Source organism: Triticum aestivum, chromosome 5B, assembly GCF_018294505.1.
Source record: "Triticum aestivum cultivar Chinese Spring chromosome 5B, IWGSC CS RefSeq v2.1, whole genome shotgun sequence".
Taxonomy (NCBI): Eukaryota; Viridiplantae; Streptophyta; class Magnoliopsida; order Poales; family Poaceae; genus Triticum; species Triticum aestivum.
The window spans coordinates 186,808,363-186,821,610 of record NC_057807.1 but is presented as its reverse complement, the minus strand read 5'-3'; the positions used below and the strand labels follow the sequence as shown (position 1 = coordinate 186,821,610).

General features: G+C 41.8%; 1 protein-coding gene and 1 long non-coding RNA gene across 2 annotated transcripts; one reads left to right on the top strand and one right to left on the bottom strand.

The window, feature by feature from the left end:
• Nucleotides 1-303: 303 nt before the first annotated feature.
• LOC123114718 (uncharacterized) lies at nt 304-4,074 on the bottom strand. Its single transcript, XM_044536151.1, has 5 exons — nt 3,989-4,074; nt 2,210-3,894; nt 1,896-2,110; nt 857-1,807; nt 304-756 (listed from the first exon to the last, which is right to left on the bottom strand). Exons 1-5 carry the CDS (start codon nt 4,072-4,074, stop codon nt 304-306), a joined length of 3,390 nt encoding a protein of 1,129 aa, XP_044392086.1.
• A 524-nt stretch (nt 4,075-4,598) lies between these two features.
• LOC123110977 (uncharacterized) lies at nt 4,599-7,529 on the top strand. The gene is made up of 2 exons (XR_006453936.1): nt 4,599-5,036; nt 5,364-7,529. It is a non-coding gene; the product is annotated as an uncharacterized lncRNA (long non-coding RNA).
• Nucleotides 7,530-13,248: the final 5,719 nt, after the last annotated feature.

Below are 13,248 nucleotides of genomic sequence, written 5' to 3'. Positions count from 1 at the left end.
ACCCAAAAGAAAACACATTGTAGTGGCATCAAACTCTAAATAGCATATCATTGTAGCATGAGCACAAGTTGGTGCTGTGTCATCAAAGCAAAACAAAGCACAATGTATCATCAGCAACAGTTGCTGCAGTGGCATCAAACCAAAATAAATCACATTGTAGCAGCAGCACAAGTTACTGCAGTGGCATCAAACCAAAATAAAGCACATTGTAGCAGGAATACAAGACATTGTAGTGGCATCAAACCAAAAGATAACATGCCACATTGTAGCAGGTGCACATTGTAGAATCAACAGAAGTTTGCATCACCTTCTGCCACCTCTACTAGCATTGAACCAGGCCATCCATCCAGTGTGTGTGCCATCAGTTGGTGGAGGAGCACTAGAAGTTGAGGCACCATACTGCCTTGGGGCAGAGAAAGGCCTTGAAGAATTTGCACCTCTCCCAGCAGAAGATTGAGCACTAGAAGATGCTCTTCCAGATCCTCTTCCACCACCAGCCCTTCTTCCTGCACCTCTACCAGCACCACTTCCACCACCTCTACCAGCAGCACTTCCAGTTCTTCCTCCTGGTGTTGGAGCAGGAGCCCTAGTTGTTGCAGGTGGAGCAGCTCTTGGTGTTGGTGCAGGAGCTTTAGGTGTTGGTGTAGGAGCCCTAGTTGTTGGTGCAGGAGATCTAGCTGTTGCTGAAGCAGCTCTAGGTGTTGTTGCAGGAGCTGTAGGAGCAACACCTCTTGCTTGTGAATTCCTTCCAGCAGGCTTGGAAAACAATTCAAAGGAAACACAGTTAATAATACTACAAATAAGAAAGGTAATTTACAGAAACATCAAAATGAAGAACTAGTACAAAGGGGCTTACCACATGTTTGTTCTTTCTTAAGGCCAACTCAGGTTTCAACTGTTTAAGGCAGGTTGTGTATTTATGCCCTTGTAATCCACAATTGCTACAAGTTATTGTCCCCATTCTTGAGGTGGACTTTGGCTTTGGAACTTCAAATTTTCCCTTTATTCTCTTCTCTTTCCTTCTTCCTTTCTTCACTTTAAATGCTGGTGGTTCTATGTCTGGACCTGGGGTCTTTGTCCAGTCATGCTCACCAGGGACAGGATATATCATTGGTTCATATGCTGCCAAATAATATGGTTTCTTGAAGAATTTGCTTACAAAGTCCTCTGGAAACCTTTTTGCCTTGTTGATTGCTGAGATGGCATGGTTACATGGGATGCCACTGAGGTCCCACTTTCTGCAACCACAGGTTTCAACTTCCAAATTGACAGCATGTGTTTGCTCACCACTAGTTACTTGCCACAAGTTAACACCTGCTTGAATGGGTTTGCAGTACCTGGCCCTTTCCTTTTCAATCTCCAACTTCTCACTGTAATGTGGTGTGATCTCCCATCTAGCTTCCCTTCCACTCTCTCTATTCCTGTGCCACCTAACCATCTGCTTATCCTTTATGCCATCACACATAGTTCTTATTGGTTTTTTCCTATGATCTAGGATGTACTTGTTAAACACCTCTGACAAATTGTTGACAACCAAGTCAGTCTTGCTATTTGTGTCAAATGCATGCCTAGCCCATGTTTTCTTGGGTATTGCACTAAGCCACTGCCAAGCTTCCACACTCTCAGCTTTGAGATCATCCATTGCTTTATTAAATTTGTGTTCATTATATGCATAACTGGCATTATCCATGCACTTCTTAAGGTCCTCCCCCCTAAAGCCAGCATTCTGGAAGTTTGCATATATGTGTCTTAAGCAGAATCTTTGATGACTGTTAGGAAAAACTCTATTCACTGCATATAATAGCCCCTGGTGCACACAATTTAAACAGCTAAGCTACTGTCTAATACACATGTAAACACATATTTAGCAGGCAAAGCAAGGTGGATAAACATACCTTCTGTCTGTCTGACATTATAGTATATGGACCATACTGTCCAACTTCTCCTCCAAGACAAATCTTCAGTTGGTGTAGAAACCAGCACCAGTTTGCTTTGTCCTCTTGTCCAACAATGCCAAATGCCAGTGGGTATATGTTGTTATTGCCATCTCTACCAGTGGCAGCAAGGATTTGTGCACCAGTGGTCAGCTTGATAAAACATCCATCAATACCTAAAACAGGAAGTAAACATAACATGTCAAATGCATTTATATGTGCAACCTATTGAAACTAACAACATCAAAGTAGTGTACAAGCTAAAATGAACTAACCAATGAATGGTCTACAGCCCTGTAGAAATCCCTCCCTTGCTCCATTGATGCAGTAAAACATGGCATGGAATCTTGGTCCTGGATGTGGGATTTTTTCAGTGGCTTTTGGAGTTACAGTGGTGACTATAACTCTACTCCCAGGGTTTGTATCCATCACAGTCTGAGCATAGTCTCTCAGCCTTGGGTATTGCTTCCTATGATCTCCCAACACAGCCTCAACAGCTAAGTTTTTTGCCCTATATGCCATAGCCTTGGGCACATCCACACCATACTTTTCCATGCAGGCATCAATAAGTGTATGTATGCTAGTACTGACATCAGATCTGAATAGTGGCTCATATTGCTTTGCAAGCCACTTTGCACTTACCCTGCTTGTTTCAGTAGAACTAGGGCAGGTGTGTTGTATCCTCATCTTCTTAATTACAAAAGTGTTTTCCCCTTTTATAACAGCTGCCACAATGCAGAACTTACAATGTTCATTCTTGCAATGCACAATGATCCTCTGATCTGAGTTCCTGTGATACTTGAAGTCTCTGCACTGAGTGATGTGCAAGCTCAACAGAGCATCTCTGAATTGATGTTGATCTTTGAAGCACATATGCAGTTTTAGTTGTTGGTGTGGTTGTTCCAAATCCTCATTGTACCATACTCTAGCTGGCCTCTTCTTTGCCCTACTCTTCCTTTTTTGAGGTAGCACAAATGCTAGTGGCTCAAACCCATCATCTTCACTGTCCTTCAATAAACTATCATCTTCTTCATCTGATGATGGTTTCCAATCAGGTTGCACTTCTTCTAAAACACTGGAATGTGACCTTGTTGTTGGTCCCCTCCTTACTTGCAACTTCTGCTTCTTCTTTGCTGGCACATATATTTTTTCCTCCTCTTCTGGAACAATAGGGTCATCATCCTCCAACTCAAATAATTCCTCTACCTCTGTGTCACCCTCATAATGCACTTGTTCTTCATCCTCTAATTCTTCTTCTGATTCTTCATCCTCTGTTTCTTCCTCATGTTGCTCTTGTACTTCTTCCTCTCTCTGTCTATTTCCCTCTTCCATCTCCATGTCTTCAGCATCATGCATTTCCTCATTATAGTTAGGCCTTAAATCCCCCATGTCACTATCATACTGCCCTTCAGATCCGTTAGATGAACATGCATAACTGCCATCATAGCCAACTTGTTCTTCTTCCACAACTTCTTTTAACTTGGGATTTAGAACACTCCTGCTCTCTTGTGTTAAAACAGCAGGGCCTACAGCTGCAATATAACTGCTACTCTGACCTTCATAAGCAACACCTTGCTGATCAACAGCATAAACAGGAGGATCGGCAAGATCAAAAACAACAGGCTCAGAATATTCAGTTATATCTAAATTTTGCTTCTGTACAAAACCCTTCTGTGGTACACTGACAGCTGGTGGACAAGCCCTAAATAGCAAATTAAGCACCAAACTCTCCTCATTCTGCCTCTTGATCAACTGTAGTTTAACATTACTATCAACCAATTCCAAGCCCTGCTCTCCTGGGGTCTCCATGTAAAACATCAGTGAATCATCAATACTAAAGCCTTGGGTTTCCATCAATGCAACCATATTTAGATATGTCACATCTGAACAGCTTAATTTCCTCTCTAACAGATCATTATTGTCAAAATGGATCCTAACATTCCATATGTCTTCATATAAACTACAATTCACATGCAATTTGCCTAATCAGTACACTATAACCCTAATTAGCAAATAAATGAGAAGAAAAAAAAGAGACAGAAACAGAAACTTACAGGACGCCGCCGAGCCCGTGGGTCAGCTCATGGCTATTGCTAGGGTTCGCCACCCATTGCTTTGCCAGCCGTACCCGCTGCTCCATGGACAGTGCGGGCTCAATGAACTCGTCGTCGTCGCTGGAGTACTCAGAGCTCGAGTAGCCATCGCCGCCCTCGATTGGAGATCTCCCCTCGATTCCTCCTGCCGCGCCGATGCCGAAGAGGGGAAGGTTTGCGCCGCCGCCATCGCCGTCGCCGCCATCGCCGTCGCCGCCACCGCCGCTGCCGCCACCACCTCCCGGGGGCGCCGCCGCCATCGCCGTACGCGCAGGGGAGCTAGGGTTCGTCGACGAACAGAGACGGCGAGGAGGAACAGAGTGGAGCACAGGCCGGTCCGGTTCGAGCCGGACCGCACCTATTGAGCGAGCGGGCGCGTGTCGATTCGCCAGCGTGGCATCTGATGCGCGGGCCCGGGCGATCAGTTCCAGCATCAATACGTACAAATACGAAGTTTAGCCCGATTTGCAACGGTTCGGTCCAAACGTGGTACTGACACGTAAAATTTTTCAAAACTGGTACCAATTCGCCACCACGGCCCGTGGTACTATCGTGTAATTAACTCGATAAAACGAGACCCTCCTGCTCCTGCTCCTCCTCCTCCTCCCTCACCCGGCGGCGGCTTCCTACCTCTGCCTGCGCCCCGCCTCTTCCTCCTTCTCAGCGGCAGCGATGAGCATGAGAGCAGCGGAAGCGGCTGGAAGCCACAAGCTGGCCGAGGTGGTCTACAGCGAGGAACGGTCGCGCTCGACGCCGTCCTCCAACCCGTACTTCCCAACCCGATGCATACCCAAGGATTCTGGCGTAGCTCGAAGGAAGGACCAAGGCCTGGGACGACGCGCCTTGTCCTTGTCTTCCTCTAACATCTCCCTGTCGACTGCTGCTTATTAGGGAGGGAGGAAGGGAGGGAAAAAGATAGATGGCATCGGCGGCTGGAGCTGGCTGAGTTATTTGGGGACCTGCGCACACGTCGAGCGACGGCGAGCACATCCGACGGCAACACACCAAGGTGAGATTCACCCGTTCTTTCTCTCCCCATGCGGCCTCCTCCCTTCGGCCCCGATTCATCGGTGTGTGCAGACACCTTTCCTTCTTTGACTTCTCCCCTCTTTTTCGTAAAAGCAAAAAGAAGCAGGAGCAAAACAAAAGTGAGTACCATAGAAAGGATCATTATAAATTATTGCAATCGTTGTTGCCAATATGTCACATTACGGGTTCTTGTTCATCTTTGTTCGTTAAAATATGGGTTGCTGTGACCTTGAGAACATTTTTTATTTTATTACTGCATTTTGTACTGTTTTTTGGTACTGATATTAATTATTTATTTATGAACCAGAGTCCTCATCTTCGTATCAGTGTCCCTCAATTTTCTGTTGGCCAAAACAAAAGATGTAATCTATTGTTGAAAGGCCAACTTGTCTGCAAAATACTTTGCGAACTGCGGCACGGTGAGGTACATCCTTGTATTTTCTGGTTTATTTTTCCGATGCGAGAAGTGCAGGAGCACTATCGGTTGCTCACTTATGTATATAATAATCATCGGTTGTTGTTTTTATTCGTCAAAAGAAGTTCTGTGTGAGTTAGAGCCTAGAGGTTATAGGTAACAAGGGCGCGTGATCCTATTAAATGGAAGGGATGTAATTATTTGTCCAAGTGATATTGAAGTTACATTTGAGAATTTTGCCTACCACTTTAGGTGATGCTTTGACTTAATGTTCCTTTCATTTGCTTTGGCGTCTAATCCTGTTTATTAGCTTCTTCATATACTGTATATCTGAAACTTTTATTACATTTTATTAGTCCAAGTGAAAGCATCTGTAACTGCATGTAGATATATTTTGTCAACCCGTGTAACATTGCCTTTTAAATATGATTATGATTTTCATTATGTGCAACTCTGCCCAGATTGAGTAGCAGGTTGTTTATCACGTGCCTAGATGAGGTCACTATGGTGGTACTGAAAAGTGATGCTCTAATGTTCATATGTGTTATGGAGTTGGTTCTTTTGAAGTTAAAGTAGTTGTGTATTATGCTCTTCTTAGGTTTTAAGCCTAGGTGAGGGCATCATATGTGCTAATGTACGTTGTTTTCAATCCGCCTGCGTTTGATTTTTTTTACCTCTTCTAGGTTGTTTTGCTTATTGTGGTTTCCCTCTATTCCACAAGGTCTGTCAGCTGCTAGGATTTAAGGTGTAGGAACTTACGGGTTGTTGTTTCTGTTGCTGATTAGAGCTTTGGTTAAGATGCTTTCTTTTTTAGTTTAGTCGGCATTCTGTTGTTGCCCTTATGATAAATTGTTAGTTAGACTTGTGCTTAACTAGCGATTCTTACAGAGTTGTACTTTCACTGAGAAGAAAAGGCTATACTTTTTACTAACAAAGATGTCAATATTGCTGCTTTCTGCCCATAGTTTCACTGTCCTTTTTTATAGTTTATTTATAGCAGATGAATACATGAATATAGCCCTCCTATTTTAGAGTATGAATCAGAATCTAAATTAGCAATTCTAAAAATGATCAATAACTTCAATTTCATCATATATGCAGTGTCCCCAATTTTATTTTATTTTCCTTTTTGGTTCTATAGGATTGAGATCTATACTTTGCCTTAAACTGAATTTGATGTTGTTCATGCATCTGATGTCACTTAGATTTTAGGAATTTTAGGATGGATGGCAAGTTTCCCATGTTGGATGTTTCCTTAATTTCTCAAATCTTTGTGATAATCTAGGTGATTCTATTTCTACCTCAGGACTTGCCTTTCTCTGTTTCAGTTTCAAAAAGATATTATTTGAGGTTAGATGACCCTTAATCAGTTCGTTTCATGTGGACAGACGACTAATGGTATTGTTCCAAGAAGACAAGCAAGTGCGTATTATGTAGTTGTAGGTATCAATTTTTTCTCATTCCGATGATTCTGAAGCAATTAAATTGGTATGATCACTTCATCCCCCAATTTCTCTGTCAAAGCTTACTTTGTCCATCGTCATACCAAAATGAGTTACTCTATTTCCTATAGCTCTATTATTACTATTTCCATCAGAACGTGTCTCTCAGTTCTCCTTTATAATATCATGCTCAGAGGCACGAATGCAAAATGTGCTTGAATTATGGTGTTGGTTTTAAGAAAAATGTGTGAATGGAATAAGAACTATATTTTTTTTAGGGAGATAAGTATATATTACTTTGATTGTTGAATCGGCCTATGTGTAACTTCACGTTCTGTCGTTTGTGGATACATTTGTAAAGAAGTGACATGGCTTACTAACCATATTAAATTTTGTCTTTGGATATGGAATAAAGGTGGGAGAGCAAATGTGTTGTCGAAGTCCGACGAGATTAAATAGCAGGTTGACTCTTTGTAGTGCTTGTTCAAATGTATGTCAGGTGTTTTGTTATCTAAAAAAAAACACATTATCCTGCCTTTGTTTTTACATCGAGGTGTAAATGTTGAGAAGTATATTATTCTGATTGATAATAGTTTGAGGATCACTACAAAGGATCTCTGCCAAGAATTTGAAGGAAATGCCTTGCCAATCTGACCCATCACATAACTTTGGGTTCTATCAGTTGTGTGGCACATACATTTGGAAATAAGTGAACTGTATTTGCAACTCTAAATATTTCTCTCATGCATGTAACTCTGAACGACATGTATATTATATTCTTGCTAAATTGATCCTATATCTGCCTTATCCATGTGTTAACTGTTTAGGATTTGGTTGCAGTGGCCTATAAAGAATTTGTTGGATTTCTAAATTGATCATATCTTTGCCTCATCCATGTGTTAAATCTTTAAGATTTGTATGTGTGGCATGTCATGCACTTATAGGATAATTAATTGACCTTTTTTATTAACTTATTTGGAATACGACTTTCCTGATTTTCTGCTTTCCTTGAACCCTCAGATTTCATGGTTGCCAACAACACAAAACTTTTTAATCTTTTAAAAGAGTGCAAATTGCATAATATGATATGAAACATGATATTTTGTTAAGGCCTTTGCATTTTAACTATGACGGATTCTCTCTTCTCTCCTGCTTACGAAGTTTCCTTCTTTGGTTTTCCTAGGTATTGTTTCTAATTTTACCTACAAAGGAAAACCTTTTCAAATCACATCAGGTTTCATTATTAGAAAGGCTCTTAGTATGGTCAAGTTTCATGCACTTATTTCAAGTATCCTGCCTTGGGTGTGTGCGTGTGTTGTGGTGGCGTGCGTTTGTACCGAGTTGCTGTGGATCATGCTTTATATATAAAGCGGGGTGGAAGCTTTTTTCGGTAATAACTTGTGGTTTGAAATGTGACCTTTTGCTATTTGGCGCAACAGGTAATTTTATTGTACATTTTATTGTAGACAGCAAGCCTCCATTTTTATGGTAGACAGTGAGCCTCCATTCTGTTACAACATGCGCTTGCCCACAACTAAACCAACTGATACATGTGTCTTTTTTCAAAGCACATATGGACTCAACGGGTCTTTGCGCCATTAGGCGCAACGTGTCAACTATTCTCTATAAATTCATTTGCAAAGTTATTTCATATATTCATATCGATTCAATAACAAGGTTACTATACCAAGAACATTGATGTTCATTCGTAAGTTAAGCAAAATAGTTTTATTTACTTCTTCGTTTGAATCGGGCTTTTGCGCCACTTGATGCAATGGGTTCTTATCTCAAACCTATGTGTTTGCTGAAACCTAAAGTTTCTAAAAAATATCAATATTTTAAATGTGGTCATGGTTTTAAATGGGACTAAATAACAGATGACTCATGGATAGAAATATTTCCAATGTTGTCATGGTTGTAAATGGTTCTTCTCTCAAACCTATGTGCTTGTTGAACTGGCTATGAAAGCAGCCATCGACAAACATGCCTAATCTTTTGAAATATAATGGATCTAAGTAGCACATGACCGTTGGATAGATTTTTTTTCAAACACATGACTACTTCACAATTTCTATACAGAGGGGCTAAAGCTATGCTTATACATGCTCGAACCTAAAGTTCCTTGCTACAGAAAATATTTTGAAAGAACTCATGATTTTAAAGGTACATATATTTATAAAGAAAAGCCTATGCAATTTTTCTTTACATAAAGGGGTCTAAATACTTACCATATGTGCTTGATCTAAAAAATGCAAATATGTTCAACACTAATACGGTTTTAAAAGGGTCTCTGGGCCATTTGGCGCTGGTTTGTACGTGTTATATAAATGCACTTTTATTTCAAACTCGAATTTCACAACGTGATAAACATATGGGTCCGTGTGAATGATGACGCGATGGGTGAGGACGAAGACCTTGCAGCTGTTGAATGGGACCCTTTGAACCCTCAAATGGAAGAAGGTACAGTTTTTGCATCCATGAATGAGTGTAGAAATGCACTTGTGACATACTGCATCAAGGTAGAACGTACTTTCAAAGTTGACAAGAGCGATCAAGTACGTTACAGAGTGCACTGTCCGATTGAGGGTTGTCCATGGAGGCTGCTTGCAGCTAAAATGCGGAATAGCACTAATGTTCAGGTCAAAGTGAATCCTTTTAAGCACACATGCCAGAAATCAACCCTTAGGAAGGATACAATCAGTAGAGCCAAGTCAAGATGGGTGGCAGAAGAAGTAAAAAAGTGGGTGAAAGAAAACCAGCAAGTGGGTCCAAAGGAATTGCAGAAGAACATCAAAGATAAGTTCAAGATAGATTTACCATACATGAGGTTGTTCAATGGTAAACAACATGCTATGGATTCTATTTATGGTAACTGGCAGGAAAGTTTTCAATTGTTGTATTCATTCAAAGGTGAAGTGGAGAGGACAAGCCCAGGTAGTATTGTAGATATTGATCACCACACCGTGGAGTACACATTCAGGGGAGTGACAAAGACCAAGGAATGCTTTAGAAGGGTTTTTGTTTGCTTTGAGGCTTGTCGCCGGGGTTTTTTGGCAGGCTGCAGGCCTTATTTGGCTATTGATGCCACTTTTCTCACAAGAAGGTTTAAAGGACAGTTAGTAGCAGCTTGTGCAGTTGATGCACATAGTTTTGTATTTCCAGTTGCCTATGGTGTGCTGGAGACAGAGTCTGAGGAGAGCTGGACTTGGTTTTTGCATAATCTCCGCCGGGCTATTGCACATCCCAATGGGTTGGTCATTCATACAGATGCCTGCAAAGGTTTAGAAGTGGCCGTGGATAATGTGTTCCCTGGAGTAGAGCATAGGGAATGCATGCGTCACCTTGCTGCAAATTTCATGAAGAAATTCAAAGGAAAGGTGTATACCGACAATTTATGGCCAGCATCTTTGACATGCAGTGTGAAGAAGCACAACTACCACTTGAGGCAGTTATACATGAATCCCAAAGTGAAAGAATACTTGGAAACACACCACTCCAAGTTATGGGCCAGAAGCCAATTCAGTGAAGTGAGCAAAGTTGACTATGTGCACAATAATCTAGCAGAGTCTTTCAACTCAACGATCCGGAAACTAAAGGGTCATTATGTGGTGGATTTGCTTGACAGGATAAGGATAGAATACATGCAGAAATTTCATTATCGTGCAGGAATAGCCGAGGCAAAATTCAGGGGCCACATTATCATCCCTGCCGTGATGAATGAACTGAAGCAGAAGACAATAGGCTTGGAAATGAACATGACGCTTTGCTCGGGTACCACAGCAGAGATATCATATTTGGATAAAGAGAAGAAGGAATGGAGATATCCAGTGGATTTAGAAGCTAGAACTTGCAGTTGTAGGCAATGGCAGATAACTGGGTTGCCATGCATTCATGCCTTGTTTTTCATCACTTCTCTCCCAGGTCCAGCAGGGAACATACAGCAGTATGTGCATGATTACTACTCTGTTGCAAGGTTCAAAGCCACATATGCTTATGCCTTGCCTGCTATGGAGGGAAAACAACAATTGGACATGGTGGACCCTGGATTCAAGCTTTGCGCTCCAGTTCTGAAGAGAGCAGCAGGTAGACCAAGGAAGAGTCGAATAAGACCTCGCAGCGAAGGAGCTGGACTTGGAGCGAGGAAGCGTAAGTGCACAAGATGTGGTGGGTCTGGTCATTTCGGTAAGTATTGTGATAACACAGTAGATTCAGCGTTCGGAGAGAGTTTCGATGAAGGCTTCGATGAAAATGTTGGTCAGCAGCCGGTTGCCTCAACAGATGATGAAAATGTTGGTCAACAGCCGGTTGCCTCAACAGATGATGAAAATGATGGTCAACAGCCGGTTGCATCAGATGAGGATTTTGACGAGGTTCCAAATGATGATGGTCAACAGCCGCATGATTTTGACGATGATCCAAAATATCCTCCAAATAATGATTCAAGTGAGGCTCCAAATGGTGATCCAAGTGAGGCTCTAAATGGTGATCATGGTGATCCAAGTGAGGCTCCAAATGATGATCCAAGTGAGGCTCTAAATGGTGATCATGGTGATCCAAGTGAGGCTCCAAATGGTGACCAACCTTCTGTTGTTGTGAGTTCTGCTAGGTATGTAAATCTTGCAAGGGTCAAATACTACTGTACATCTATCACTTGACACGATCTCATTACCGTTTATGTTTGGACCCTTTATGTTTTGCACAGCTCTATGGTAGGTTTGAAGAAGACGTGCAAGGTACCGACAACCAAGAGAAGAAGAGAAGAAACAATGAGCACAAGGTGCACGAGGAGCAAAGTGATGGCAAGAAGCTCAAGGAACAGACAGAAGCCCCAACGCTATCTATGAACAATTATGAAACATTATGAATAAGGAATGATGTTGTATTATGAAACATTTATCACTTGACATGTTGTATTTCTGTTGGATGATGTTGGACCTATGTTAGAAGTATGTTTGACATGATGTTTAAATATCTGTTGGATGATGTTTGAATGAGCACATGTTTTTCCTTTTTTTTGATTTTTTTGAATTTTGTTTTGCTCATTTAAATTCTGGTCAAACCTAACTTTGACCAAGATTTAAGCAAGTCTAAAACATCAAAATGAAAAACTAAGCCTGGATACTTCTTAGTCAATCCAAAATGAAGTTGTGCTGAGGTTTTTGAAATTTTCATGAAAATGTGCTAAAAAGAGGGGTCCAAAGGTAGGGTAAACGGCCTCATTTCTAAGCAAGGTTTTTTTCGACCTTATCTAAATCAGCCAAATAACTTTCCTACACATATATTCTATATGTACAGACTATGTGCGCTGGTTTTTCCATTTTTTTGATTTTTTTTAAATTTGTTTTGCTCATTTGAATTCTGGTCAAACTTAACTTTGACCAAGATTTAAACAAGTGTAAAACATCAAAATGAAAAACTAAGCCTGGATCCTTCTTAGTCACTCCAAAATGAAGCTGTGGTGAGTTTTTTGAAATTTTCATGTTCATTTCCCCAAAACACTTCTCTTCACTTCATACAAGAGAGTTTGAGATACTCGAGATATCATACAATACACATGAACTTATCATTTAAATGTATGTAAAGCTTGTTTATCAACTTAAATCGTTAGTATATGACATAAGAAGACTATGTGCGCAGGTTTTTCATTTTTCTGATTTTTATTTAATTTATTATGCTCATTTGAAATCTGGTCAAACATAGCTTTGACTGCTCCAAACCCCTCCCAAACCCCGCTAACCCTAGCGCTGAATAAGGACCGTTCATCTAACCCTAGCGGTGATCAAGGGCCGTCTATCTAACCCTTCTAGAAGAAATCTGCGGGGAGGAGGGGGGCGATCCGCAAGATGCAATCTGATTGGCCGGGAGATTGTTTTTTTAACAAATATCGGACGCGCTGGATGGACCGTTGGGCTGTCTCGTTGTCTGGGCCTGAGATCGCAGTAAATAGCCCGTCTCAGCCTTTCCAGGCCTTGCATGCATGGAGGCGGCTACGTGGGTTTGCGCATGCGCGGGAGGCGGCGACGTGCATGCATGCGAGTGAGGCGAGCGAGGCGCGCTAGGCGAGCTAGGCGAGCTAGGCTAGCGAGGTGAGCTAGGTGGTTCAGGGCAGTGGTTCAGGGCAGCGGTTCACATGCACTGCCCGGTCAAAGATGCATCGTTTTCGTGCAAAAATTTAAGTGTGCAAAACGTAACGGATACACACACGCGTCCGGATTCACGCACGCACCGTTCTCATCCTTTCTCTCTTCCTCTCCCACCCACAGGCCTATAAATGGGGTGCCTCTCTTCCTCTCCCACCCACAAGCCAGATCCGATCCTCTCCAACTTCAAACACC

Coding starts and splice junctions, on each gene's coding strand:
- LOC123114718 (XM_044536151.1), bottom strand. CDS start 4,074: ATGGAGCAGCGGGTACGGCTGGCAAAGCAATGGGTGGCGAACCCTAGC. Junction 3,895..3,988: donor CACGGGCTCGGCGGCGTCCT/GTAAGTTTCTGT, acceptor TGTGAATTGTAG/TTTATATGAAGACATATGGA. Junction 2,111..2,209: donor GGGCTGTAGACCATTCATTG/GTTAGTTCATTT, acceptor TTCCTGTTTTAG/GTATTGATGGATGTTTTATC.